Here is a 25574-nt window from a genome sequence, read left to right as displayed (position 1 = left end):
CGAAAATACGAGTTTCTAGAAAGATTAGGCAGATGGCACGAGCAGTCCAAGCAGGCTTCGGCAAGAAATTTTTGAACGCACAATGGAGACAGTACCGGTACGTTAGTGACACTGCAGGGGGTAAACTCGAAAGCGTACCGGTAATTCAGTGACGACAAAAAGGTTACGGACAGCGGTGGATGGATCCGGTGCGTCACGGAGCGAGAGAATGAGTCCCGGAGAATGACGGAGAAAAACTGCTCTTGTTTCATAAGTCAATTAGTGAAAATCTGTGCGATGCGGTACCCCCGGTTTTCACCCCATTTCTCGAAAAAAAAAAAAAAAAAAAAAACACCTTCAGCCATTACGCACACTCGTATATACAATTGAACCTCGTTATAAGAGACATGGATCTAAGAGACAAATGGGTATAAGAGACTAGTCACCTACATGGTTGGCTGCCCTATCTTTCCCATTAAATTGACCTCTTTTATAACAGACATCGGATGTAGAAGACAGTTGGTTATAAGGGACAAGTCATCCTTGAAGTTTAATCAATAATCTCACTTGTAACAGACATTTTAACTTCAGATGCAGTGCCACCAGTCACTAATTGCAGTTGCTTCCATTGTGGAAACACAGGTAGACGACAGACGCCTGCAGTCACTATTTATTATAACTTCAGCAAACACACAGTGGTTCAGTCAGCTATGAAATGACGATGAGAAGCCCTGCCAATGGAAATGCAACTTACAGAAGTGGTTGAAGCTTACTGCCAACCATTGGAGCACGACCGCGCATGCAGGCTCTCCCACTCGCGTAGCTCCCTATCAAGAAGCACCGCAGATGTTGAGTCCTGCAAGCGTAATGAATAGCCTGAGCAGACAGTGGAAGAAGCTGTGCGCTCTGGCTTGTGAACTCAACATCTACGATTCATCTTCCACAAACAGTGAAAGGAAAGAAAGCTTGTAGAATCGGTTGTAAAAAAATTGGCCGCGTATCTGCTCCTTTCGTTGCAAATGTCGTCAAAAGACGATAGTCTTTATCGACTTTTGCCAAGTAAATGCGTCCCTTCGCTTTCCCGCTCACCTCTCATGTTGTTCCTCTTGCGTCGCGCTCCTCCCAAGGTAAAGACGCCACAGGTTTGCTTAAATCATTTTAAATTTCCCGCGTTCCACTGCTCCAAACCGGGCGTCTCGATGCGAACGCTGCCGTACGGCGAAGACACGCGTTAATCGAGGCACCCTACTCCAACGTTTATAGAACCGCGTTTCCCTACTCCACGTGCGTTGCAAGCAGAACGTGGAAACTATCTAGTGGAACCTTGCGTAACTGTTGCCGGTTGATTTCTTAAAATGGCGCCAGAAGCTATAGTGGCGCTGGCGACAGCAGGCGACGGCGGAGTGAATTCTTTTTCTGCAGTTGATGAAGTATTTAATTTCGCAAAAGTCAAGCATGTTTGAATTTTTATAAAGGAACACTGCAAATATCACTTGTGTATTGATTTGTTGTCTCATATTTGCGTAATGTCTTGTTCTTCTTCAACAATGTTGACAAGTATGAACATTACACCGGACCAAGACGGGTAGATTTGGCTGTGACTATATAAGACTATTGCGCAGGCATTGTTTTGCTTTGGCCGGGTGACTGAATCGAGTCACAGACAGACAGACGGACAGACATACAGACACACAGACATACAGACAGACCAAAATTTCTGGGTTTAAGTAGCCCAAGAAAGACTATCGTCTTTAAAAACAGTGTAAATACAGTCATGAAGCAAACAGTTTCATAAATTCTGGGGCCAAACATTATTTAGAATGAATCTTTTGAAACATGCTGTAGTGTTCTTTTGAGCTTATTTTAGTCATACGGTGCCCACATTGAACTAGGGTCTGATTAGTAAGTGAAAACATGGTTCCCTGCTTATAAGAGACATCTCGTATAAGAGACAGAAACTGCTCCCCGGTACGTGTCTCTTATAAAGGGGTTCAACATATGCCGCAAGCACAAACTCCTGGGCGTAAATACTTTGCATTCCAAAGAAGTGGATTTGTGCCTAAGGATGTGCTCTCAGGGATGCCGGGTTTTAATTGCGTAGTGTGTTCTGACACGTCTAACAATGCTCAGGGGTTCACTAGGCATTTTTTATTGCTGTGTGCGTCCTGTGACATGCTGACAAAATGCTAACGCCTATTTGCAGGAACGTCTACGAGGGAGAATATAGATTTGACGTGAGATGTCCTAACCGGGCCAAGTCGACCAAAAGTGTCACCTGGACGGTGAGAACCCTCAACACAGTTGCAAGCATCTTTGGTTTTTGAAGTGGGTTCTTGTTTTTAAAGCTCCTGTTTATGTTTATTTGAAACATTGCTCTGATCGGGGACGTCTCGCACGATTTGGCTGTGAAAGGAACTTTTGATGAAGCCAGCAATAAGCCATTGAGGAATCCCCCCCGCTGGCCAAGTGGGTTGTGTTTCTGGTGCTGCAGTCTCACTGGCATGGGTGATTGCATCGTTAGTGTAGTGAAAAGTGTGCCTTGTGAAGAGATACTCATTTTCTTAGCCTGCAGCAGCGAGTTAATGTCTCGCTTAGGGCCTGTCTCACATATGCTGCTGTATGCACGTAGTTTCCGTGCTGAATTTTCTGCTTTGAAATCCTGACGCTCCCTCACAAGTACTTAAAACCCTTCGCTAAAAAAAGATGGAACTGTGGGAATGGGGAGAGGGGGGCGGGGGGGCTTTGACGGAGGCACTTGGGGTTAAACTCCCATCTTCTTAGGGTCCCTCTCTTAACCTTAGCTCTGAATAATGAAAAATGTCATTTGGCTGGTATCCTCAAGAAATTTGACTAGCACAGTAATCGTGGAAATTAAACTGTAGTCATGGGTGCAAATCTAGGGAAGTTTTCGTCGTGGAAGTTGACCTGGCTGGTCCACTGCCTAGCACGTGGTGCAGACGAATTCCGGCCTGCATGTCCATGAATTGTTTCTTTTTTTTTCATGTGCCAAAAGCACTTCATACTTTCCAACTTTATTCTTTGTTTCTGACCCACGCACGAAATCTACTACTCGGTTAGGCTTTCTCTGTAGCCCACAGTGTTGATGGGGAATAAAGAGCAGCAACCTTCTCTGGCACATACACACATGCAAGAGGGAGACTGGATTAGGAGGGCACGAGGGGGCAAAGAGGGGGACGAGTGCATATGGCGTCGGCCCTCTTTTGATAGCAGTCAAGCAAGAAAAAAAGGGGGAAGTGCCTTTGGCGGCCCAGGAGGCTTGGCCGTGTGGATTGCCGAAGTTGTTCGCTCTGGCGCAGCGCTTTTCCCGTGGCCGTCTTTGTCACAGCAAAGTTGTCCTTCAAGGATGAACTTTCTTGACGTTCGGGGACTTCGTTGTAATGAAATTACACCAGCGATTTGGCCGCCGTATCGAGAATAAATATACGTGGTTTCTAATGAGCACTACGTTACTCCTACCTTGTAACTTTGTTACATTGGGAATTTGGTTATTTTGAAGTTTGTTATTTTAAGGTTTTACTGTAGCCAGTTCGCGATGTGTGCTAAGCAACGGGAAATCTCAGAGTAAAAAAAAAAAAGACGAAGATGCAAAAAGTGTAGCGGGCCCTTGCGGGTACAGGAAAAGGAGAAAAAAAAAAGCGCATTTTCTTTGCACGTTGTTGCCCATTTAGTTTGTCCCTTGAGCATGCGAATTTCGGGTGATACGAATATTTTTCAGTAGCCCACAAGGTTTGTGTCACAGATTCTACTGTATATGTGGTATCAGGTACAGGCCTTGTACAATGCAGTGTGATGGTAAAGCTGTTTGGACGTGGACGGTGTGAGCAGCTCCCTTCCCCTTTTCTCTGCTGCAGTATGCGGAGCACTGGCGCAAGCTGTACGCCAACATGAACACGGCCTGCCCGTTCCACATCTTTGTGGATAAGGCACCGCCCCCGGGAACGATGGTGCGCGTCATGGCCGTGTACGCCGAGGCGGAGGATCGCATGGAGGTCATCAAGCGCTGCGTGGTGCACGCAGACCCCGAGAACAACCAGGGTGAGGAGAAGGCCTCGGAAGACAAATTACAACTTCGTTCAACTTGGAAGAAGAACTAGCCTTTGGTAACTCGCTCCATTCCAGCCACGAAAGGAAGGCGCTTTCCTAACCGAAACAGCAGTAGAAATATCCGAAAACTTTCGAATTTTTTTTTTTATTTACATCTACAGTGACGTAATATCGGCCAGTTCTAAAAACGTTATCAGTGCGCAAACTGCATGTTTGTGTTCAAGTGACACAATCGTACAGAACGAGAGGCCCCACTGTCATGTCTCTTGACCGTGGCTTTGATCAATGCCCGCGAATTGCACAAGGTGTATGTTTTTTATTATTATTATTATCTCCCATTACAGTAGACTCGTGATAACTCAAACTCGAAGGGACCCCAGCACTTCGTTTGAATTAAAAGAAATTCTCATAAATGTGACTCGGGACAACATAGCAACTTTTGTTGTAGTAACACATTCACATGTATTTAATAATACGACGTTTACACACAGTACTAAAGTGCTATTCACACAATGAAAAAAAAAAAAAAGGATCCCGGATGGATGACTGCTTTGTCTTTGCGTGATAATTCAAAATAAAGTTTTCTTTCTTTCTTTTTTAATCCACACGCAGTTGTTGGTGCGTGCGGTTTTCACTCTAACACGTGTATGCATGTAATTCACTTATTTGTGGATGTTATTGATATAAGAATGCAAATGTGCAGCTAGAAGCGGCAAATGCAGCAGATATTTTCTGACAAGGACGACGAAAAAGTACGAATTGAGCGAATTTACGCAATAGCGCAGTTTGAGTTAAGTGGCTTCAAAATACATTGAAAATAGCTGACCAACCAAATTAAGCCCTTAATTAAGGGGACACTGAAGTGATTTCTAAACATTGTGGGATTACTCACGCAAATTGAAGTCTAGAGTCCCTTGGCCACGTTTCAACCACTCTGGGTGCGTTTACGCGACTTTATTCAGTAGAAAAAACAGTTTGAAAGTGCTGTCTTCCTTTCTGCATCCTCCTTGCCGATTTCATATGACGTTTCGTGTGATGGCTTGTTTCGTCTAGCAGGCTTGGCTTGGCTTGACTGCACAGCTTGCCGACCCTCCAACAGAGTCAGTTGGCAGGCCACCAGATGGTCGTTGCAGTTCGTTTCCTCAGTTAAAACTAAAGCGCAACAAGATTTGTTCCCAGAAAAATGTTACTTTAGTTTGTTAGTTTGTACACTGTAGCAAACTCAGTAAAGTCAACGAATTCAAAATAGGTCCACACAAGCGCACATGCAACGCTTCGCTGACTTTGCTTCACTGCAGCTGTAATTTGCATATGCCTGTGCGACTGGTATGCGAGTAGAAAATATAGGGTCAATTCAAGGCGGGAGAAGAGTCAGCAAAGTTAATATAAGCAATAAAGAATTAAAATCCACTGAAAATTTTATTGTAAATCGTACAACCAAGGTTCGGGAAGCACTTCTTGCGCAGGGTGAACTAGCACTGCGGTCACCAGCACGACCACACATTTGCAGATCGCTTTTTCTTCCTGAGGAAGGCAGTCGCTTGTAATAAGATGTTGTTTGTGGAGATTTTGGGGGCACTTACTGTACGAGCATTATTCAAGAAATAGTCATCTAAGCTGCTGGGAATGCTGAAACAAAAAAAAAAATAAACAGCCTATGTGATATATACGTCCCCCCACATTCCTGGGGTTGTGGCCGTGTAATCTGAAGCTCTGGATAAAGTGAGTTGCACTGAGCAGGTTTGAATCCCCGAGTGGACACGTTCATTTTTCTTTTTCAAAGTTGATGTATTTGTTTTTGGCCAATGTTTTCTATAGTGCATTCACCCCCCCCCCCCCCCCTTTTTTTTTTTTTTTTTTTTTTTTGTTGCTGCTCTACGGGCAAGTTCGCAGAATGCGTACAGTCTGACACTGACGCGCTGGCGAGTTCTCATTGGCGTGGCGTTGCCATAAGCCGCGATTACTTGCGGGCGCGTTCCCGAATCAGCCGACCCTTGACACGAGCCAGGCAAGCTTCGAAGGGGAAAAGCGCATTGATTTGAGCGTTTCCAGTGACGCGTAGGGCGTTCATCCACTGTGTATGCCTTGGCTAGAGATTGTTACAATTCCAAGCCGTCCTGTTAGGCTTATCTGTCGCATTTTACAGCCGACAACATGGCAGAAAGCGAGGTATGCCGATTACTGAGATATCGAAAATGCCCATCCGACGATAACGTCAGATGCCAAGCATGTTGTTTCGTGGAACTGAAACCGAAACTGGTTTGAACTCCAATCCTGGGCATCGTCCGATCACATCGCAAGACGAGTACGCATCACTGCTCTTAGTTGCAGCCGCCGCGAATGTCGCGTGGTATTTTGCCTTTTATCAGGATTCAAAAATAAATACTGCTTTGTGGACTGGATAAACGATGAAAAGTGGTGAGCGGGCCTCACTGCACGTGGGTGGGGCTCAGTCTCACTCACTCACCAGTCCGAAACGATGGTGAGGCTCACTTGTGAGTGGTGAGTGGGGGGGTGCGTCAGTGCACTCGTGAGACCTATGGCTGTGAGCATTGTGGTTAGTGGAAGGAGTCGAAGATAATGACACCAAGCACGCGCTTGTCAACATATTATCGCCAGCAGAAATACGCATGTTTGCTTTCACAGCACAGCACTCGCATCGCAGCCTGCAGAGGTTGCTTTTTCTTTTTTCCACCCCCAAAGGTGCAGAAGTCCTGGCATTTTCCTCGCACATCAATGAAAAGTAAAGTATTGGGTAAACTAGTATTTGTCTCAGGAAGTTGCGCCATTCTTAAAGCAGTGCTTTCAGGCAAAATAAAAAAAAGGGGGGGGGGGGAATGGTAAAGACTCATAGTAACTTCGTAATCCTTTGTACAAAGGGGCGCGCTGCATAGTACCACATATGTTAGCTGCTCATTCTCCTTTGCCAGGCAAAGTATGGAAAAGCGAGGGCCTGGATCTAAAAAGGGACGCTTGCTGTATGCTGGAGTTTCTATTTTTAATATCCATTGCCATCAAAAGCACTCGCAGGGCCCCGCAGAGCTCCTAACACCGGATATATGCGATCTCTTGTGTCTTGCAGTTAGCACACCCCCACCCACCTGGAGGGTGGGATTGCCTCCCATGCGCATGCATGCAAACCTTGTGTCGTCCACCTTCACTGAGTTAACTGCTATTAGGGCGGCACTCCTTCACATCACCAATAGTCCCGCTCGACAATGGGTGATTTTTACCGACTCGCGACCTGCCTTGCAAGCACTGATGAAGCCATCCCACCGCTGCAGCCAACTTGTGCGTGAGCTAAACGCATTGCACACACTAGGGCTACGAGACGGGCACCGCATCTCGCTTCAATGGCTACCAGGTCATTCCGGCATCAAGGGGAACGTCATCTCTGACGCAGCAGCGAAAGAGGCGCACAATCTGCTTGTGTCTATTGGAATCCCGTATTCCAGACAAGACGGAAGTACGGCCGTGAATGTGCTTGGATGGAAACTGCAGTTAACAGCTTGGCAGGACCCTCTTAAGATACCCTTGCCACTGCACGCGATTGACCCTCAGTGCAATTTCCAGTTTCCGCGAGGTCTGCAAAAGAAAACTGAGGGTGTCCTTCACCGACTACGCCTAAACGTTGCCTTCACTGGTAGTTTTCTTTTTAAGATAGGCTGGGCGGACTCGCCATTGTGCTCTGTGTGCTCTGTGAGAGACGACATACAGCATGTCTTGTGTTACTGCCCGAAGCATACAACTCAACGCGAAACAGCTAAAAGAACTCTAGTGCGACTGCTACGAGGACACTCTTTAGAGCTGCGTCACTTTCTTGGTCCGTGGCAAAATCACGCTGACGCGGCGGACTAACCGATGTTCTTTAAACTTGGGATCCTCAGATTTTTCTCCTAGTGCTATAATTTTTTTCTACGTTCCGAACTGATTTTATTTTCTTCTCCCTCTTATTCATTGTTGGTGCGCACTTCTTTCCCTCTTTTTTTTTTTTTTTTTTTTTTTTTTCCTCACCTCGCTCTGTTTACCCCCATCTAAAGTAGCAAGCCCCGCCGTTTGTGGGGCTAACCTCTTCAGTATTCATTAAAGTTTTCTCTCTCTCTCTCTCTCTTGTGTTCAATAGGTGCCTTCCTGTTGCCTGAGAAGGTAAACCTGAGTTGCATTTTTGTTTCTCATCCGTTCGCATTGTTGAAGACCGTACGTTAGTTTGACACATTGCTCACGCAAACTTGTGGTTACAGCTGGCCTGCTACGTCGACACTAATACACCGCCACTAGCGATGTTTCAGCTGGCACTCAATTCTCGCAAGCCTGTGATTTCGAGGCGTATTTTTTCAGGGGAAGAAAGTGTGCGCGTAAGTGTGGTACTAGTTTCCAAGTATTTTCTCTGGTATCTGCATTGCTTCCCTCGTTGGGGAGGGTGTCGAGGGCGGTGTACCAGCTCTTGCTCGTGTCCTGCGCAGGTGACGTGGTGGCACCGCTCAGCCACTTTGTCCGCTGCGACAGCCCCAAGGCGGAGTACCTCGAGGACCCTAACAGCAAACGCCACAGCCTCATCGTTCGCTACGAGGAGCCCCAAGGTGCTGCTCCCCACCTTCCTTCCTGCGGGTGCCAACACAAAGGGGCAATTTTTGGTGAAATTAACTGTGACGAAAAATGAGTGGCGTTCTTTAAGGGACTTTTCCACACTGCCGATAAACGCTTTCACTCTTTCCTTCACGTCTGGAAGCACTTCAAAGGCTACGCTTATCGCGAGCACGGAGCAGCACTGTGTTATTTGCTCGTTGCAGCAGAACCATCCGCATTCCGTTTTTTGCTTTGGTTTTGTGGGCTTCTTTTTTGAAGTGGCCATCGAATGCGTTCATTGCTGCAACTGCAGTAGTCGAAGAACGCCCGGACCGTAAAAGAGAGAAAGATCTTTTGAGCAAGTTTCTAAGTGATCTGATGGCAACAGAGCAGTAATTTTTGGCTGGGGTACTCTGCAGCCCCCTAATCTAAGTACTGGGTGTGTTGGCCGACTACATTCCGAGCGCATTTGAGATCGAAAAAAGCTAAAAAAAAGTGTTGCAGGGTCCCTTTAAAAAAAGACTGGTTATGGTAGTGACTGACAGTGCATGGTGTGGCACCGTATGGTCTGTTATTTTAATCTTTTGTGTATATCCTGACTCCCGTCCTTTTTTATTCTTTTCATTTTTAGTCAAATATATTTCACCCTCGTTCAGTAAAATTCAGTTGGAATTTAATGCCTATCTTCGTCTTCTCTCTGCTTCTTTTTTTTGCGTGCACGGAAATTACAAATATGGAAGACAACTAGTTTACCCGAGCCCTTCTTCTAAAAGGGGAAGTTTTAGCGAGCAAGCTCCCATTTGTCGTTCGTGATGTGCATGGGCCTGCATTATGAGGTTGACGAGTGTGGCAGCGATTGTGTGTGCTGGGGACCTAGTGGGGGAACTATTGTCCCTTCATTTGCATCGTTCCGCCTTCAAGTGAAAGAGGGGAGTTGGCCCTTAGGATTCGGTGCTGGAGAGTGGCATCCCAGGGAGGGCAAATTGCACTTAACTTCGCTGCAAGGCGTAAGGGATGGCAGCAAGTTTGCGTGTGTGTTGCGCACCAAAAGAAACTCCGCAGCATTTCTGTTCTTCGCATTCTGTTCCGTGCAAAATACTGGGGCGATGGAGAGCCTGTGCCACTTTGGATTTCCTGCTTGCAATTGTGAATATGATCCAACCGGCCCGTCCTGTTTGTTCTGCTGGCTGCGCATTTGGTGACCTTGGGGAGGAGGGGGGGCATTTCTAATTCATAATGACACCAGCTGCAAAGTTGCATTCACATGAGCAGGGGTGAGACAGCTGCGCATATTGTGCAGATTTGATACAAATTTGTTTTCCTGCGCCTCCAAAAGCTTCAGAATCGCAAAAATTGTGCCAAACTGCTCCAAAACAAAACATGTCTGAGAGCCAAGGATTTTAATGCTCCCGTCAGTTTCGGTGGGAAAAAATTATCGTAGTGATCATAGTGAACGTAGTGAAAATGATCATAGTGAACGTGCGCCTTGGGTATTGAAAATGGGAGGGCTGCTGGTGGGGTGCAACGACTGTCACCTTGTTTTGCGCAACTTTTGCTGTGACGAGTCTACACTTGTGCGTAAACAGAGTCTGGGATTACAAAATTAATAATTTCGGCATCCCCATGGTAATGAAAATGCCGAAAGGTTGTTTCAGTGTCATGTACGCTCAAAACCGATTTAAAAGAACCCGCCCGCATCTTCCCACGGGGGGAACTCGAGTAAATGCGTCGCAGAGTGGTGGGGATATCGCGTGAATGTTGCGTAATTGGGTATGGTTTGGGAATGCTTAATTGTTATTTCGTCCTTATTATTCTTATTTATTGAATGAAGGAGAAGCGAAGTCAAGGAGTGTAAAGTTAAAGCCTGTCTTTATTGCTTGGTGCCGTCAAGCAAAGCATCAAGTCAAGCGAAAGCCAAGCAAAGACGCCCTTGACTGAATTCCGAACGCGCGCTCCGCTGCTTATATACACACCGCCCGCGTTTGAGGGAGAGGAGTACAGGGGAGAGACGCGCATGCGCACACTTCCGTACACAAGCGCGCGAACTTTCCACGCACCCACCACGCCGTTATCACGTGTACACACCCTGCCGCCGTTACTGTTGAGCGCGACGCATCGCACGGGTAGCTACGATGCATGCGCGCACAGACGCGCTCCCCCTGCACCGCCGCAGCTGTTGTTGAGAGCGCACAGGGTACACGCGCTCCTCCCGCACCGTCGCACCTGTTGTTGAGAGCGAGGAGGGTACGGGGGAGAGACGCGCACCTGCGCCTCAACGCGACGCGCATGCGCAGTGAGCGTGTCGACGGCGCCGACGCCAAAGCGCGACATCGTGCGACTAAGAAATGCTCCGCATTTAAAAGTGCACTTTTCCTCGGTGAGTTGCAACAAATTTTATTTTTTTAGGCTCCTAAGGTGACATAATAAATGTCGTTCTTCTGCTCCAAATCAGGGTTCTCCTGCTCCAAAATCGAGATTTCGCTGCTCCAAAAAGTGCTCCCAAATCTGATTCAGCTGTCTCACCCCTGCAGAAGTGCCGTCCCGTCCGAAGCGCAGGTTGTGCAGTGGCCCCAGTGACGTTGTGCAGGCCGCCGCCTGTCTCACTGCCTCCCCCTCTCCCTCCCCCCTTCCCCTCAGCAGCAGCAGCGGCCACAGGTCTGACAGTGCTTTGTTTGTCGCCTCCCTCCCCTATGCGCTCCCAGCTGGCCTGGGCTACATGCAGTGCCTCCTACGCTTCATGTGCCTCAGCTCCTGCGCGTCCAGCATGCGTCGACGGGCCGTCCAGCTCATCTGGACCCTGGAGAACAGGTGCGCTGTCTCTCTCTCTCTCTCTCTCTCTCTCTCTCTCTCTCTCTCTCTCTCTCTCTCTCTCTCTCTCTCTCTCTCTCTCTCTCTCTCTCTCTCTCTCTCTCTCTCTCTCTCTCTCTCTCTCTCTCTCTCTCTCTCTCACACGCACACACACACACACACATCTCCCTGTCTCTCCCATGTGCTGCACTAGTGAAGCAGCACAGCTGGCTGGCTGGTGATGTGGGGAGCTGACTGATGGGCACGCGTTTCGGTCCAGTACAAGGGAAGGACGGCACAAAAGATACAGCTGGGGACCACGTTGGGGTGTGCGGGAACTAAACGGCAGACGAGCTGCACAGATGGCAGACTGGGTGCAGTCGAAGCGAAGACTGTGACTGGATACCATGTTGTATTGGGTGTTACAGGAGCCATGAAGAGAAAATACAACTTGGTTTAATTTGAAAGAACTAGGATTCAGCATCTCACTCAGCTCCATTACAGCCACAAAAGATGTTTCTTTAACGGAAAAAAAAAAAAGCAAGAAGTATTTAAAAACTTTCAAATTTTGCCACACAGTGACGTGTTGTGAGCAAGAATGACTTCATACGGGCCAACAATAAAACATAATTTTCAGTGCGTTAACTGCACGTTAGCATTCAAGTGATGCGGTCAAATGGAACTAGAGGCCCCATTACAGACATCCAGTCATGTGTCGTTGCGACAGGTCAGTTAGGCGGCCGCCAATCGCACAAACCAGCTTCCGTGACGTCATAGAAAAGTTGCGGGAAATCGCCATGGCTTTACACATTTTCTTTCATATCTCCGTTATTTGTTCGAAGATTGAGATGATATTGGTATCATTGTTATCGGGACTAAGCAGTCTTTCTAATAAACCCAACTTGTATTTTGTCTCCATGGCTGTTTTAAAGAAACATACATCTTTGTTCAGTTTGGAAAAAAAAAAAACTAGCATTTGGCAGCTCACTCAGCTCTATTACAGCCATGGAAGTTGTGCTTTTATATAAAAAAATGCCAAAAAAATATTGGGAAAAAATCAAATTTCATGCTTCATGGGTGTAACATAAGCACAGGTGACACAGCACTAAAAACTAAAGGTGTGCAGATATTTGAATACCAATTGAATATTCTTTTTATTCAAAGCTTATTTGATTAAAAAAATGCATGTTTTAGAACTACGGGATATTCGGCTACGTCCGAATAATCTGGAAAGTTCAAGCTAGGAAGGTATTGTATGTGTGACACCTGGTCTCGTAAAGGGACCCTGCAACACTTTTCTTGCAGTGCAAGTAAACCTGCGCAACGTTTAGATTAGACTTCCAGGAACACCCGAGCCAAATATTACACGTGCACGTGAAGTGGTAAGCGCGCAAATCGCCGTGAAAGACTCGGAAAAACCAACCGCGCTCTCTTCAATTCTCCTCATTATGCACCCCTGTCATGGCCTCTGCGACGTCAATCGGGCCATGGCTATCCTTGCTGTCGCTGGTCAACTTCGCGGCTAAATTCTGGCATTTCCTGTGACGATCAGCCGTCGTCGGCGCTGTGTATGAACCTCTTCTATGTCTGCACCTGTCCGCATGCTTTTGGTGTTTCTCTTGTTTTGAGTGCGTGCGGAGTTTGAGTGACGAACTAAATATTCCACTTTCAACGAGCCCACTGGACAACAAACGTTGATTGCCCCAAAAATGCCCTGCCAGCCTGAGCGCTTGCTTGCGAGCAGGCCACCATGCCTGCTTTTTTGTGGCACCAGACTGGAAATAGACCCGTCTACGTTGTGGGAAAAAGCACAAAACTCCCCGGCCTGTGACATATCGAAGGCCGCCGAACAGAACGCTGTGCGCCGGCCCCCTCTCCGGGAGAGAGTGCGCAGCTTTCATCGCGTTGTCTGCTGTTGAGTTGAGAGGGAACATTTATGCGCGATTTTTCATCGCACGTAGTTTCGGTGATAGTGAACGGATTTTCATAATTCTTGCGGGAGGAGATTGCTGGGACAATAGACTTTACCCCAAAATACATTCCAAGTAGTCGATGGTAAGTGTTGCAGGGTCCCTTTAAGCAAATGCGTAATTTATTCCAACGCCCTTTTTTTCCTTTTCCGAGAAAAGCACCCCGAAATCGCATGCGCCTCAGAACCGAGCACCAGTCGGAACAGTGCCAGCACTTGCTTATCATTATTGACAGCCACAAGCACACAACCATTATCACACATTGGAATGAGCAAACTGCGAAGAATGTGCAGCACTATCTGACTGGCAAAAAAATGCCACCAGTGTTTATCTTTTTACGTCGAACAAAGGCACCATGCACCCACGCGTGGTACGCACGCATGGACGAAAAATAAAGCAACAACAAGCGTTTTTCTTTTTTTTTTTTTTTCGGTGCAAGTGTGTTATTGCAAGGTGCAAAAGTCGTGTACAGCCAGTGTGGGGGGCAAGTAAGCTTGCTGATAGCAGTGCTCCTGCTTCATGCAGAGGAAGATAAGGGCAGCTAAGATTGCATCATGCAGTGCGCCCCTTTTTGCTGCTCTGTGACTGCCTCTCACTGATCTTTTTTTTTCTTTATTTCTCTGAGTTTAATAAGCGATAAGTTCTGTAGAGCGACCCCAATGCATAGTTTGCCATTGGCCAGTTTACGTGGCTGCAATGAACAGAAGTGCATTACACCGAGCTAGTGCAGCGGCAAGATGATGCATCCAAGCCCGTGGACGCTGACTTCACTGCCACTGTGTGCCCTTAACGGGATGTCCACGCGGTAGAAACTAGGTTCGCTGCGATTCTGCTGTAGCCATTTAAACGCGGCTATACGTATAGCCGCAGTACCGCGTACAGTACCGTATGTCGTTACGTGCGAGTGGTGCATGCCCTCGCAGCGCAACTATTCGTTTTTTGTATCCATAAACAGTGTGTACTATAAAAACCATCATGTGTTTTTCCCCCCTTTTTTTTTTTTTTTTTCCGTAAATGTGACGGTGCATAGTGCGTGCATGCTTTCTGAAACTTGTTGAGCAGTTAATTTTTTATTCTGCTGCATAGTTTGTAATGAGTGCATTACTACAAGTCTAATTAAACAATTTATTTTTTAGGGGTAATAAAACTTATTGCTGCCGCTTGTTTTGCGTCTGTGTAGTACTACACACATATTTGATATTCGATTCGATATTCAGAAACAGCTTTTCGCCTTATTGGTATTCAAAAAATTTGATAATTGCACACCCCTACAGTTATCAGTGTGCTTACTGCATGTTAGCTTCAAAGTGATGCGATGATAAGGGCAATAAACAAAAAATATTTAATTTGCAAAAAAGAGCGTTGAAAGCAATTTTCAATATTCAATTAGACCAATCCATGGAACCGGCCTTGAATACCCTAAATAAATTCAGTATTCTAACCTTATACGACATACGTTTATTCACGGCCTCTAGAAAATCTTCCTTTTCCCACCAGCAAAACAGTTTTCTTCAATTAGCAAACCTCACCGAGCGAAATCTGCCTTATCCTACACGACAACCTGACAAATGGATTGTAACATGCGCTAGAACAAATTACGGCTCACAGATGTCTTTTGTTGTACCCTCATTGCTAAACCGGTGAAATACCATGTATTCCAGTCTACAAGATATTATTATTTTGCTGAGAAGTTGACTAAACACTCACTATTTTTTTTTTTTTTTTTTTGGTTGTGCAGTAACACAGCCCCGCTTTTTTTTTTTTTCTTTTGTTGATTTTTTGTCTCGTCTCCTTGTTGTCTGAAGTGCTGATCACCTTGTCTTTGCTTTGTACCCGACGGGGCCAAGGGCTAGCAAGGGCTAGTCCAGCTGTCTAGTACCGCTTTTTTCCCTTGGCCCCGCCACTTTATACGAAAATATCTGTATATATAGATGTACATAAGTGGAAATAAAGAATTCATTCAAACAGCAGTCAGGTACTGTCTCGACGGCACCTCACTGAGATGTCGTCCTACAGCAGCTGGGGAGTCGCCACTGCCTCATCTGTGGTCCCTCATGAAGTTTTCCATGGACCACACTTGCGTTCTGTCTTCCTGCTGCTGCAGTGGCCACGTCCTGGGGAGGCAGGCCATCGGCCTGAAGGTGTGTGCCTGCCCCGGCAGGGACCGCAACACCGAGGAGCGGGCGGCCACCAGGCAGCGGGACTGCCCCAGCCTGGATCCCGCTCCACTCTTCGAGCCACCCGCCGTGGTCCCCGCCGTGGCCACCACCTCTCGCGGCCAGTCCGTGCGCAGGAAGAGAGGTGCTGCCCGACCACACTTGAGAAAGTTTCGCATTAGTATGTGCAGGGTGTTTCAGCTAACTTCGGTCAGAGCTTTTAAAAATGTGTCGATGCACTTTAAGACGGCGCGACCGACTGCATGTTGCTCACTTTTGTGTGTAGTGTCTTAATCTATTTCTTGTATTTTGCTTTATGGGGGAGGTGGGGATCGGAGCAAACTTTTTGATTTTTTGACTAGAGTAATAAAATTTGTTAAGTGCATTGGAAAACACTCCAAATGGTGAAATTTGAAATTTCAGGATGATACCTTCAGTAGTTTTTGTATTACAGGGGTGTACATGTTGCCCGCTCGTGGAAAGCCTAGCAACGTATTGACATATGGTAGGAAGTTCAGAATACTTTTCAATTGTAGTCAAAAGAACACTACAGGGTATGACATTCTTCGAATTTTTTTTACACCCTTCATTTTTTTTTTAACAGAGAACATTATTTTCACCTGTACCCAGTAGTATACAGCTGACTTGGTCGTAAATGTCACTTAAAGGAGCCATGAAGAGAAAACACAAGTTTGGTTCATTCGAAAGATTGCCTCGTTAGAACCATAGCGACACCACTTATAACGCAAACTTCGCTCAAATAAGCTACATAATTAGGAAAAAAGGAAATGACCATGCGACCCACCAGCTCATTTTCCGCAACAGAACCTATGCCGTCACATGGGCTAAGCTCTGCGATTGGCGGAGGCCGGCAAAAGCAAACGCATGTTAGGCAGGGCTTACAGCTTGCATAGCGAGCTAAATGCCCGTGAAACATACTGCACATTCTTTTTATGACAAAGAACGGTGGAGTAAACGGTTGAAGGTCCGAACGAACTCGCAAGCGTGTGCGCCAATGCGTACGAAACTAGCGCCGCGGCCGAGCTCGACATCTCGCCGTCGCGCAGACAAATTTTCGGGTTCGAGGCTCTTCGGGGCCAACGAACCGTTCCAGCACGCACAGCCGCGACCTTTCTTCGTATCGTAATCCCTTCACAGGAGGTTGGCCGTCATATTGCCAACCAGCAAAGGTAAAAATAGAAACGAGGGGAGTAAGGAACAGCAAGAAGCGATGAGATAGTGCCAGTCGTCGCGTAAGTTTCGAATGGTGTTGGCTTGCTGCTGTCGTTACGAGCTCGTTTCCAGTTTACAACCACTGAAAACTTCAGTTTGTTCAGTTACGGCAGGGACCCTTACGTTAGCTCACTCCTGGGACATGCTGGCGCTCGTCGCCGACTTCGTCAAATCGCTCTGACCTTGGGGAAAAAAATGCCGTAAACACCGCGCATTGACGTTCGTATCTTTCTGGTCGAAGCAGAGAGCTCGCGCGAACGGCTTTCCATACACGACACCGGCCAACTGGCATAAGTGATACTGCTACTGAAATTGAACTATTATTAACCGTAATCAAAATACGGCACATACGTACCAGTCTATATTCGTCCGTCGCGACGGGGCTGACGAGGCAGCGGTGCCAACGGCTGGGCGTTCGTCTGTTGTGGCTATCGCGGAATGGTCGCTTTCCCGTCCACCGCGTATCCCACAATTCTTGCCGCTCGTGCACTTAGAAGCATTGAGCGTTTTTGTGGTGTGAGGTTGTTAAATGCAAGCCCGAGCTCCTCGGAGAGAGTTTTGTTCTCCGGATCAGGCGATTCCATGAGTAGGGCTGCGGGTGCACTAGGTTTTACTAGTATTTTTAAAATGGCCGCCGTCTCGATCGACTCCCGCGTGTGGGTGCTATATGGAGTCGACATACTAAGTATCTGTTTCATGGACCGGCTCTATGACGCCATTGTACACGTCACGGAATGTTCAATTTTAGCGGGAGATTTAAAATTTTGGCTTAAATTGCCTTATTTCTCAGTGAATAAAGCATCATTTGCTTCCGGGAAAGCGCTTTGGGTACTACGAAACACCTAATCTTTCGAATAAAACAAACTTTTGTTTTCTCTTCATGGCTCCTTTAAAAAAATAACTAGGCCCTAAAACGAAAATCCGAGAATGTCATACCCTGCAGAACTTTTCAAGGATTGAAATACAGTCGAACCCCGCTACAACGAACGCCGCTTCAACGAAATTTCCGCTTCAACGAAATATTTCCAATTACCCGTCAGCCAGCCATAGAAGTCCATGCAACAAAGTCCTCGCCACAACGAACCATTTGTCAGGCTTGCTTTCGCTTCAACGAAATTTTCGATGATTTGGGCTGGGTTTGAACAATTATTTTACAATAAAATAAGCATAGCGCCAGCTATCTATAACTTTTTATACATTTAGGACGCTTAGTTTCACCGAAAACATGCGCGGTGCGGCCACACCGCCAAAAAAAAAAAAACTCGTAGGCGGACGTCATTGTTTGATGGTGATAACGATGTGGCTGGCCGTCTTTACATGAGGCGCAGGCCCGGTTCGCCAAGCCGGAGCTACAGCCAATCCGTATCCAGTTGAAATCGCACAAATGTGCTCCGCTGCTGGCGCGGCGCCGTCATGTACGCGTTGTGAGCAGCTGTCCTTGCCGTTTTCCTTCTACCATTCTTAATAGCCAAGAGCAAAAATCATGTTTGCGTGTTTGGTCTTGAAGCCAAGTCATCCTATCTTAGTCATGAGCGCGCAGTTGTGTTAAGGGGGGACGTGGCTTTCAAAATCAACTTTTTTATTTCTTTGTGGATTTTGATGAAAATTGGCACAGCAACTGGAAATGCTTCCGTGATAACACCATAAAAATTTCAAACTAATATTTTGAAAACTTTTTTATGTATTAAATTTTCTTTCTGTTCCGCTTGTACCGAGCTTGAGCGGCTTATAAAACACGATAGAAAACTTGTTCGAAGTGCTTTGCATTCCCAAATGAATGGACGAGGTCGTGACAGTTTTAGAATTTTTTTTTTATAACACAATGTTTTTTGGTTTTCATTTTTTTAGAGGTTAATGTGCAATAGGCATGTTGACTGTGAACGATTATTCGAATAAAAAAATCACAAAAAACAAATCTGGAAAACCAAGAGTGTCACGACCTGAACTGTTTATCAAGGAATGTAATGCAAGAAACGAAATCAAAATAGACCCAGCGGTCACAAAAAAATCCCTGGTACAAGCGACGGAGGTGGCAAAAAAAACTGTTTTGAGAAAACGGCTTCCGAAGTTGCAACATAGGTTTCACTTATCAAAAGTCGTCATGGTTGTAGCCTTTCATGTCCTTTTGAACATGGGGCTTCTGGAATGCCTTGCCTTGAAATTGGAGTGCCTTTTACAGCCTTTTTCTTTCCAGAAAACATCATTTTCAGCTCCTCCGTGAAGAGTACATACCCCACTTTGCAGACCAAACGAAGGGGGAGATGGGTTTCAATGGGCTTTCAATGCAAAGTAGGTTAGCTGGTTGGCTGTATCGCACTGAACAGCCTCCTTTTGCAGTGTTGTCACCATGGCAACAAGTTGAGCATTTTTTTTACTTAAATTTGAACATTTTTCGCTTTTTTTTATGTTTTATCATCTTGCCTGGCACAGCAACTTAGTACTCATACGTGCAGAGGTGTTCATTGCCAAAAGTTTGCATACCACAAGGATGAAAATGAGCTACTTTGAAGCTTGGTAGAGTATTCTGCATAACTCCCAACTTCAATGCAAGAACATATTTTTTTAATACTTTTGACATTCAAGGCATCCAATATTTCTAGCAGCAAAGCCAGTATGCCCTAAGCAATGGTATCAATAATTTCCCTAAAAAATCACTGTTAAATGCTGCGACAGTAACGTACATTTTTAATGCAGAGAACATATTTTTATTCCTATATTACTAACCCAAACCTGTTTGCATGAAAATTACAAGTGCACGGGAAACGTTGCGCAATACGGGCGATATGGCTCGCGCGCATCGCAGCGCACGCTTACCGCGACATATCGAACTTTAATTATACCTGATATGGCTGGTCAGGTCGCTTTTAAGATTAAATCTAACGTCGCAGGCATTAATTACAACTACTGGCGTTCAATCGTAACCGGTTGCCCAGTCATGTGCTGCTCCAATGCGCGTCGGCTATGCCGTGCGCGCCAGCGCGTTTGACGCGTCGACCGTTTCTTTTTCAAGGCTAGCGAGTCCACAGTCAAAACACAGCAATAACTAAGCGTGTAAACATCGCAAACCCGACTAAAAGTTCACTTCACGAACCGCTATCGCAAGCGCGCACACCGCGTCACCCTCCGGGGTCTGGCGACGGTAGAGTCACGCGCACCACGAAGCGTTCGATGACCTCCTCCTTTCGAGCCACACAACTTCCCGTAATCTGGCTCGCGATCTCAGGCATTCCCATCGCGATAACGTGCGTGTTGAATACCACAGATTGAACAGAAACTCGGCCGAGCGAAGCGGCGAAAATGAACTCAATGCGCTCGCTACGCAGCTCAGGCGGCGGCCATCTTGCGTTGCGCCCGTGACATCCAATCAGGAGGGTCGTTGTTCTGAGCCCCGACCGGAGGACCAACAGCGCTTCAGCATCTATTTCTAGCTTCGTTTGTGCGTCGTTTCTTTTCTGCCGTTTGTGCGTTTGTGAATGAACGAAGATAAAAGAGACGAGCGGAACCGGAAAGACGATCGCTCGGCCGATCTAACCATATCAAAATGGCCGCGCCCGGTGGCACCGTGGCGGAGATAGAGCGCTCCGAAAATTGCCGTTTTTTCGGCCTTTTGCGCTGATAGTTTGTCACCGCGCCTGACAAAAGTATTTTTTTATGCCACTTTGCGACGCTTTTCAGCGTAAAAACTTTGCAGACGCATAGAATAGGAAACATAGAAGCCGAATATGCGGGTTTCAAAAAAACGATGTTTTGGTCATTTTTCCGAAGTTGAAAGCCGCGTCCTTAAATGCAAGCGCGCGCGTCTAACCTGCCAAGGTCAGTAGCTGCCGCGCCGTGTCAGATGATAAGATAACGGCACTGCTCCTGCTACAAGTGAGAGGGGGGCTTCCGACGGCCTAGCAGCTATCTGCAAGTAATCAGCTCGGTGGACACGCCTTGTTGTACAGCAATACGTTTTGCGCCTGCATTTCTTCACCCCACTCCGCAACGCGTTCTTCGCGTGCAGTGAAAGAACAGATAACCATTGGTATGTTTGTTATCCGAATAAACATGACGTTATTGCGCGTCACTCCTTTTTCTAAACATTGCATTATGCTGCCAATGATGCAGAAGCATACGGGGCTATTTTTCTGGCCTTTCCGTGGTGTGTTGCGGCAGATTTCGCCTCAACGAATTTTCGCGTCAACAAAATTTTTCGCACGTCCCGTCAATTTCGTTGTAGCGGGATTCGACTGTAAAACAAACAGTGTCAAAATCCGCCCAGTGGTTGCCATGCTATCCTTTCCACGAGCAACGAAGGACTCGTAAAACGCACTTGAGAAAACGGCTCTTAAAGTTTACGAAGACTTCACTATTTTTCAAACTGCACCAGCAGCATAGTCCTTGCTGTCCTTGCTTGGGGACAACCTCAAAGACCTTTGCTCTTTGATTTGGTGCATCTGGGAGGCCTTCCTGGCCAATTGAAGGTTTTCATGTGCAGGCCTTCAGATGGCAGAAGCACCAGTTTTACACCTAGTGTACCACAAAGTTCACCATTGGCTACTGGTACCTAAACTTTACTTGATGTATGCCTGATGCATAGCTGTCTCCAAAATGAAGAGTAATGTTCCAGCAGACTTTCAGCAGATTTCTGGGTTTCATAACATTGCTGAAGCTACAGCTTAGTACATGAGGCTGTTCAGTGTCAAAAAGTTATATCTGGGCATCACAAGCATAAGGTGAGCTATTTGAAAGCAGTATATCGTTTTTTTTACACAATTACAACATTGATTATTATTAGCATTCCATGCTCTTCACCTTCAGGAGAATCAATCATTGCAAAATAGACAACAGAATTGCAAACCTTGCAGAAATAGAAAACCCAATAAAAATATGGAATTATGAAACGCTGCACTCTTAGGCGTCTTTTCTAATTTATTTAACACTGAAAATTGCAGCTGCAATGGAATGCGCGACGCACTCTAACACAAGTCCCTGCGCCGTACCGTGCAACCCTTTGGCTGCTTTTTTGTTATGGTTATAAATGTTTAGAACCGATTGGAATAACGGAACGGAATACCACAACCGCCTGCCGTGACCACAAAACAACCAAGCTCGGCATTGGCTCGGAACGAGCAGGCAATTAAGCAATATATAAACCGAGGACGCTTAGGACTCATGTACGTGCTCACTCTAACAAATTTTGAGGCAATTCTGTAGTCATTCGCTTACATATTTTAGACTCCTGTATGTACCAAGAAATGTCGTCGCCGCGTATTGCAGTGACGGGGTCGTTCTCTTTTTGCGTGATCTTTCGGCATGGTGTGGGAGTGTAACAGCTCCACCCCATTCTTTCCATCAGCTTTTCCATCCATGAGCAAAGTGCAGGATGCATAAGCAGAATGACAAAAAAAAAGAAAGAAATGGCCCTAACGGAACACAGAAAGTCAGACGGGCCCATCCCAGAGTGATGCTGCGGCGCAAAAAGTCAGACGTAGCAGACGATGCCCACAACCGGATGTTCCTGCAGACGTCATTGAGGAGCAAGGCATCATGGGCAGTCACGCTCGTGTCGTGTGACGAGGTGGACAAACCGAGGGAGAATCGCGGTGCGAGCGAAAATAACTCCACTAATACTGCACTGCAATAACTCTACTAATACTCATCGCTTTCACAAAATTCTTGGAGGAGGGGATCACAAGAATGTGGCATTATTTGAAAATGTGAACACACATGGGTCAGCAAAACCTGTTTCAGGGCCCCTTTAAGCGCTCCGTGAAACTCTGGAGTCTCACATACCCAAAGTAGCCATTAATCGATTCCAGCTTCTCATTCGATACCAGAGCGGCGTTATGTACTGTGGACTTGCACAGGCTTTTTTAACAAGCAACAGCGAAGTCGTGCAGTAGCTAGTAGGCTTTAGAAATGAGGGGAGAAGGTGTCGAGGGGTGGGGACTAACAACGACAGCAGCAGAAAAAAAGAATTTGTAGTTCGTAGGTGTGCAAGCTCTCTTCTGACCTAGTGTGTGCCTTTTTTCTCGTTCCAGCCTTGGTTGATGCACCCAGTGCCTTTCACGGAGGTCCATCCAAGCCAAGAAGGGTGGAGCCTGATGAAGAACGCTCTTACAATTTTAAGGTGAGTGCAGGAAGTTCCTTCAACCCTCTCACTGCCACTTCTGAGATATCTCGGGGGAAGGAGGGAGGGAGGGAGGGAGGGAGGGAGGGAGGGGGGAGAGAGAGAGAGAAAGAGCACGCACGCGCGCACACCACACACCACAGTTTTGATGGATGAAGAGGAACTGCTGGTAAATTGACTAGCAAGATCTGTAAATGCGATTTGTTGACAAAAATTGCCATCGTGTGTTTTGTAGTGTGTAGTGCGAGTGAAAAAAGCGAGGTTGTATGAGGCTAGATTTTGCCCTTACGGGTTCAGTGAAAGCCCAGGTGTACACTGCATTGTTTGCTCCCTTTCTTTTCCGATGTAGTTGTGATGCCTACAACTTGCCCAGTTGGTTTTACCGTATTTACTCGCGTAATGATCGCACTTTTTTCCCCAAAAAAATATGAGGCAAATTTAGGGGTGCGATCATTACGCGAGGTAAATTTTTTCGTGAAAAAAGTTTCAGCGCCGAAAACGCAAGTTGCGGGTCAGATTTTTTACGATAGGTCTCATGAACATAATAAATAAAACTATAATAAAAACTCCACTGAACACTGCCAGTTACGTTGCAAAGTGATGCAATATGCAGTGTTTTCATGAATTACGGAACGCACCGGAACAAGTTCTCTGCGAGGTGAGAACAGGTCGACCAATAAGGGGCTGCTGCTGTCACAGTATGGGACATCAAGACACGGCTGCCGACGCAGCAAGCCGAGCCCGTTTTTTTTATTTGTCTTGCGAGTACATTGTGTGCATTTAGTCAGAGTTTCTTCCGCACCAATAATGAACTCATGCCTGCCGATATCGCTAGTATCGGCAAGTCCGCGGAAATAACATAGCCATGTCCGCTTTGAAAGAGGCGGAAACTAAGGTAAGCACGACCATCGTCATCTGGACTTGGCACACATACGACATATGGCTGCGGCAAGTCCACGGTGCGATCATTGCGCGGGAAATAAAAAAAAGAGATCGTATTTTCACGACGAATTTCAGGGGTGCGATCATTATGCGAGTAAATACGGTATTTAGCTTTAGTTTTTCTTTGCAACCTCTTTTCTACCGCTCGGAAAGCGATCTTTTGGTAGTACGGTCGATTCTTTTGCATGGTGATGGCAAAAATTGTCAGATTGACCAAGCGGGCCAAATTTCTGACAGCCCCACTCCAGCTTCTCGCAGGCGTGAACTCTCACTACTACAGTAAAGCCTCGTTACAAGAGACACTCAAGTGACCTGGGAAACAGGTCCCTTGTAAACAGGGTATATGTGATGTTGCTAACATGGCAAAAATAGGAAAGCCAACCAAACCGTTCTCATTCAGATGTCTTTTATAACCAAGTGTCTCCTGTAACGAGGTTTTACTGTACATACGTAGGTAACCCGTGCCGACTTTCCTCTTTCGTGCCATTCATTGTTGCTGCAGTGCTCCAGCCGAGAGATTTTTGACACGCTCAAGCTCATGCGCGACTCGTTGATGGCCCTGAAGGTTCACAAGCCAGCCTTGTTCAGGTGGGTGCCTGAAAGTGTTCTGTGTGCTTCTTTCTTTCTTTCTTTCTTTTTTGAAACCTTGCAGTTCGATGTTTAAACCCTTCACCAGGTGCACTTTGATCACAGAGGTACTGACGACCGAAATTTCCTGAGTATAGGCCTCCTGCGCTGGAGTTTTGGCGACATGCAGCGCCCCTAGCGGCCAACGCCTCTGGGTAGTACAAAAGCAGACGACCCTCGCCGCCCTCCATGTGTTTTCAATTACAAGCCAGAGTGAAAGTTGGTTGTGGCGCTTTGTGGCGTGTTTAAATGACTCCATACTGTTATAGGCCTTAAAGTAGTTGCAGAGGCTAAACAAAATAATATCCGCTAAAAGAAGCCGATTTGTCGGCTTTCTTTTGAGCCAGCTTTCGCGGTGGTCGCGGTGTGGGACAGTATCGCCAGGTCGGGTGGTTTAACTGTTTGACGACAGTTAGTTTTTTCTTCTTGTGTGCGGTCGACAAAGGAAAGTTCATGAGTAGCATAAGCACGGAATGCTGCTCATCCTATATCCTGAGGTAACTGCAAAGGGTTGCTTCAGCGGGAGCATGCATGCAAGCGAACGCAAGAATTGCGCAGCCGACTCAGCTGACACTGCTGGCCTAGCACCGCTTTTGAAACGAGTGGAAATTTTGTTTCGTATTTTCGCAAACTAAATGATTCTTGCGTAACGTTTTATGCCGCACGATTTACAAACGGCAGGGTACATGTATACTAGCGAGTAGGTGGGGCAATAGCGCCAAATAAACAAATTAAGCGCTATTAAAGGACGCAAAACATGCACCAAATCACACGCCCGCTGCCTGCAGAGATGTGTACTTCTGTAACATCACATAACACAGCATAACATAATTAGCCGCATACACGGCGCGGGGCCCCGAATATTTACATACGATCATCACTGACTGTGTTGGTTTTCTAGTGCAGGGGTCGTCGAATCTGAACGCCGACACGCCAGTTTTGACTTCAAATGGAGTTAGACAGCGAGACAAGAACAGAGAAATGGCGTCCTCCAGTTGACTTGCCCCCCCCCCCCCCCCCCCTCCCCCCCATCTTCACACTTCGCCAGATTATTGTCAAATATTATTAGAAATTCGCAGAATTTTTTTTCTCTTTGCATTCAAAGCCCCCCTCCTCCTCCCACCCGATTTGCCGTCC

The 25574-nt window shown here is 46.5% G+C and overlaps 1 protein-coding gene across 6 annotated transcripts in view; it reads left to right on the top strand.

Moving 5' to 3' along the window:
• The window catches only part of LOC144159099 (cellular tumor antigen p53-like), a 58387-nt gene that overhangs the window by 26251 nt on the left and 6562 nt on the right, over positions 1–25574 (top strand). For all 6 annotated transcript variants that reach the window (XM_077690380.1, XM_077690376.1, XM_077690379.1 and 3 more), the window contains 7 exons: positions 2183–2261; positions 3852–4035; positions 8508–8624; positions 11313–11418; positions 15472–15668; positions 22780–22868; positions 24313–24398. In XM_077690380.1, the coding sequence (XP_077546506.1) occupies positions 2183–2261; positions 3852–4035; positions 8508–8624; positions 11313–11418; positions 15472–15668; positions 22780–22868; positions 24313–24398 (858 nt within the window). The remainder of the gene's footprint in view (positions 1–2182; positions 2262–3851; positions 4036–8507; positions 8625–11312; positions 11419–15471; positions 15669–22779; positions 22869–24312; positions 24399–25574) is intronic.

This window comes from Haemaphysalis longicornis, unplaced genomic scaffold, assembly GCF_048455015.1.
Source record: "Haemaphysalis longicornis isolate Haplotype H1 unplaced genomic scaffold, Haemaphysalis longicornis Haplotype H1 scaffold_10, whole genome shotgun sequence".
In the NCBI taxonomy this organism is placed as follows: Eukaryota; Metazoa; Arthropoda; class Arachnida; order Ixodida; family Ixodidae; genus Haemaphysalis; species Haemaphysalis longicornis.
This window is presented reverse-complemented; position numbering and strand designations above follow the sequence as displayed.